General features: G+C 41.1%; 1 protein-coding gene across 1 annotated transcript in view; it reads left to right on the top strand.

Annotated features, from left to right (window-relative positions):
* LOC125485739 (staphylococcal nuclease domain-containing protein 1-like) overlaps window positions 1-630 on the top strand; it is a 45750-nt gene extending 45120 nt beyond the window's left edge. The window contains exon 9 of the mRNA XM_048609984.1: window positions 483-630. Within this exon, the coding sequence (XP_048465941.1) occupies window positions 483-630 (148 nt within the window). The remainder of the gene's footprint in view (window positions 1-482) is intronic.
* Window positions 631-1250: the final 620 nt, after the last annotated feature.

Raw genomic sequence — 1250 nt, 5'->3', positions numbered from 1 at the left:
TGAGGTTTGCTGTGTTTTTCAGATATTCCTGGAATGGCAAAATCCTATCTATTGTTAGTGAAGTATTTTGGATTGGGATCATGCTTCAGTTTCTGACCATCCATGTATATGTGCACTAGAATTGCGGCAGTGAAATATATTGGGTTTAGTTTTAGAGGAATTCATTGTAAGACTCCATGTGCTCGTAGCATCTTTTAGGATTTGGTCCAGGGTGCAGAAGGATCGAGCTGGAGTGGCATAGCAGAAGTCACTGGCACAGCTGAACTTGAAGAATAAAGTAGCACATTGTGACTATTGATCACAGTAGGTTGGGAGTCCTTTTATAAAACTTTGCAACTTGATCCCTTTTCTAAGGTTCAGGAAGTGATTTTCAGTCTTGCTGCTGATGGACCACATCTCAGCTGAGCTGGCAGGCCAGCTCTTCCACTGAAGGTAAACCTTGACATCACTCAGAGTTCTCTGTCTCTCTCTTATGTTAATAGATCCGCTAAAGAGCGCAAAATCCGGATCTGGAAAGATTATGTGGCTCCAACAGCTAACATGGATCAGAAGGACAAGCATTTTGTGGCCAAGGTTAGTGTTCTGCAAATCAATGGTGGGGAGTGGATAAGTGCATGGTTTTTATTTTAACATGTATGCCCTTTTGCTTTGAACGGTCAATGTAGTGGGCATCTTATTGACATAACTTCATTGCTTTTGACTGTAAATGATTGTGTGGAGACATAAAATTACAGTTCTGCAGAAATGATTAGTTTTGATTTTTTTTCTCTTTATTGTGCTTGTGGTGTGTTGCTGAGATCTGGTGCTCAGAGTTTTACCTTACAGAAAGAGGTCCTTTAGCCTATTATGTCCACGTTGATAATCAATCATATAGCTACTCAAGGCCCATTTTCCAGCACTAGCCTTGTATCCTTGTATGCTATTGTGTTTCCAGTGTTTGTCTAAGTATTACTTAAACAAGGTGATGGTTCTCGACTCTGTCACGTTATCAGACGAAGTTCGAGATACTCACCATACAATGGGTGAAAACATTCGTCCTTCATTCCTCCTGAAACACCCTGCCTCTTTCTTTCAACCTTTGTTATTGGCCCCTTGATGGGGAAAATTTTTTCCTTTTTATCCTTGTCCATGCCCCTCGTAACTTTGTATTGCTCAATCACGTCTGCCTCTGTCTCCTCCGTTGGAAGGAAAACAGTATGCTGAGACTTGCAGCTACACATCCCTAATGTGTTTGAACTTCAATTTTGCTC

This window comes from Rhincodon typus, chromosome 22 (assembly GCF_021869965.1).
Source record: "Rhincodon typus isolate 14 chromosome 22, sRhiTyp1.1, whole genome shotgun sequence".
NCBI classification, from domain to species: domain Eukaryota; kingdom Metazoa; phylum Chordata; class Chondrichthyes; order Orectolobiformes; family Rhincodontidae; genus Rhincodon; species Rhincodon typus.
This window is presented reverse-complemented; position numbering and strand designations above follow the sequence as displayed.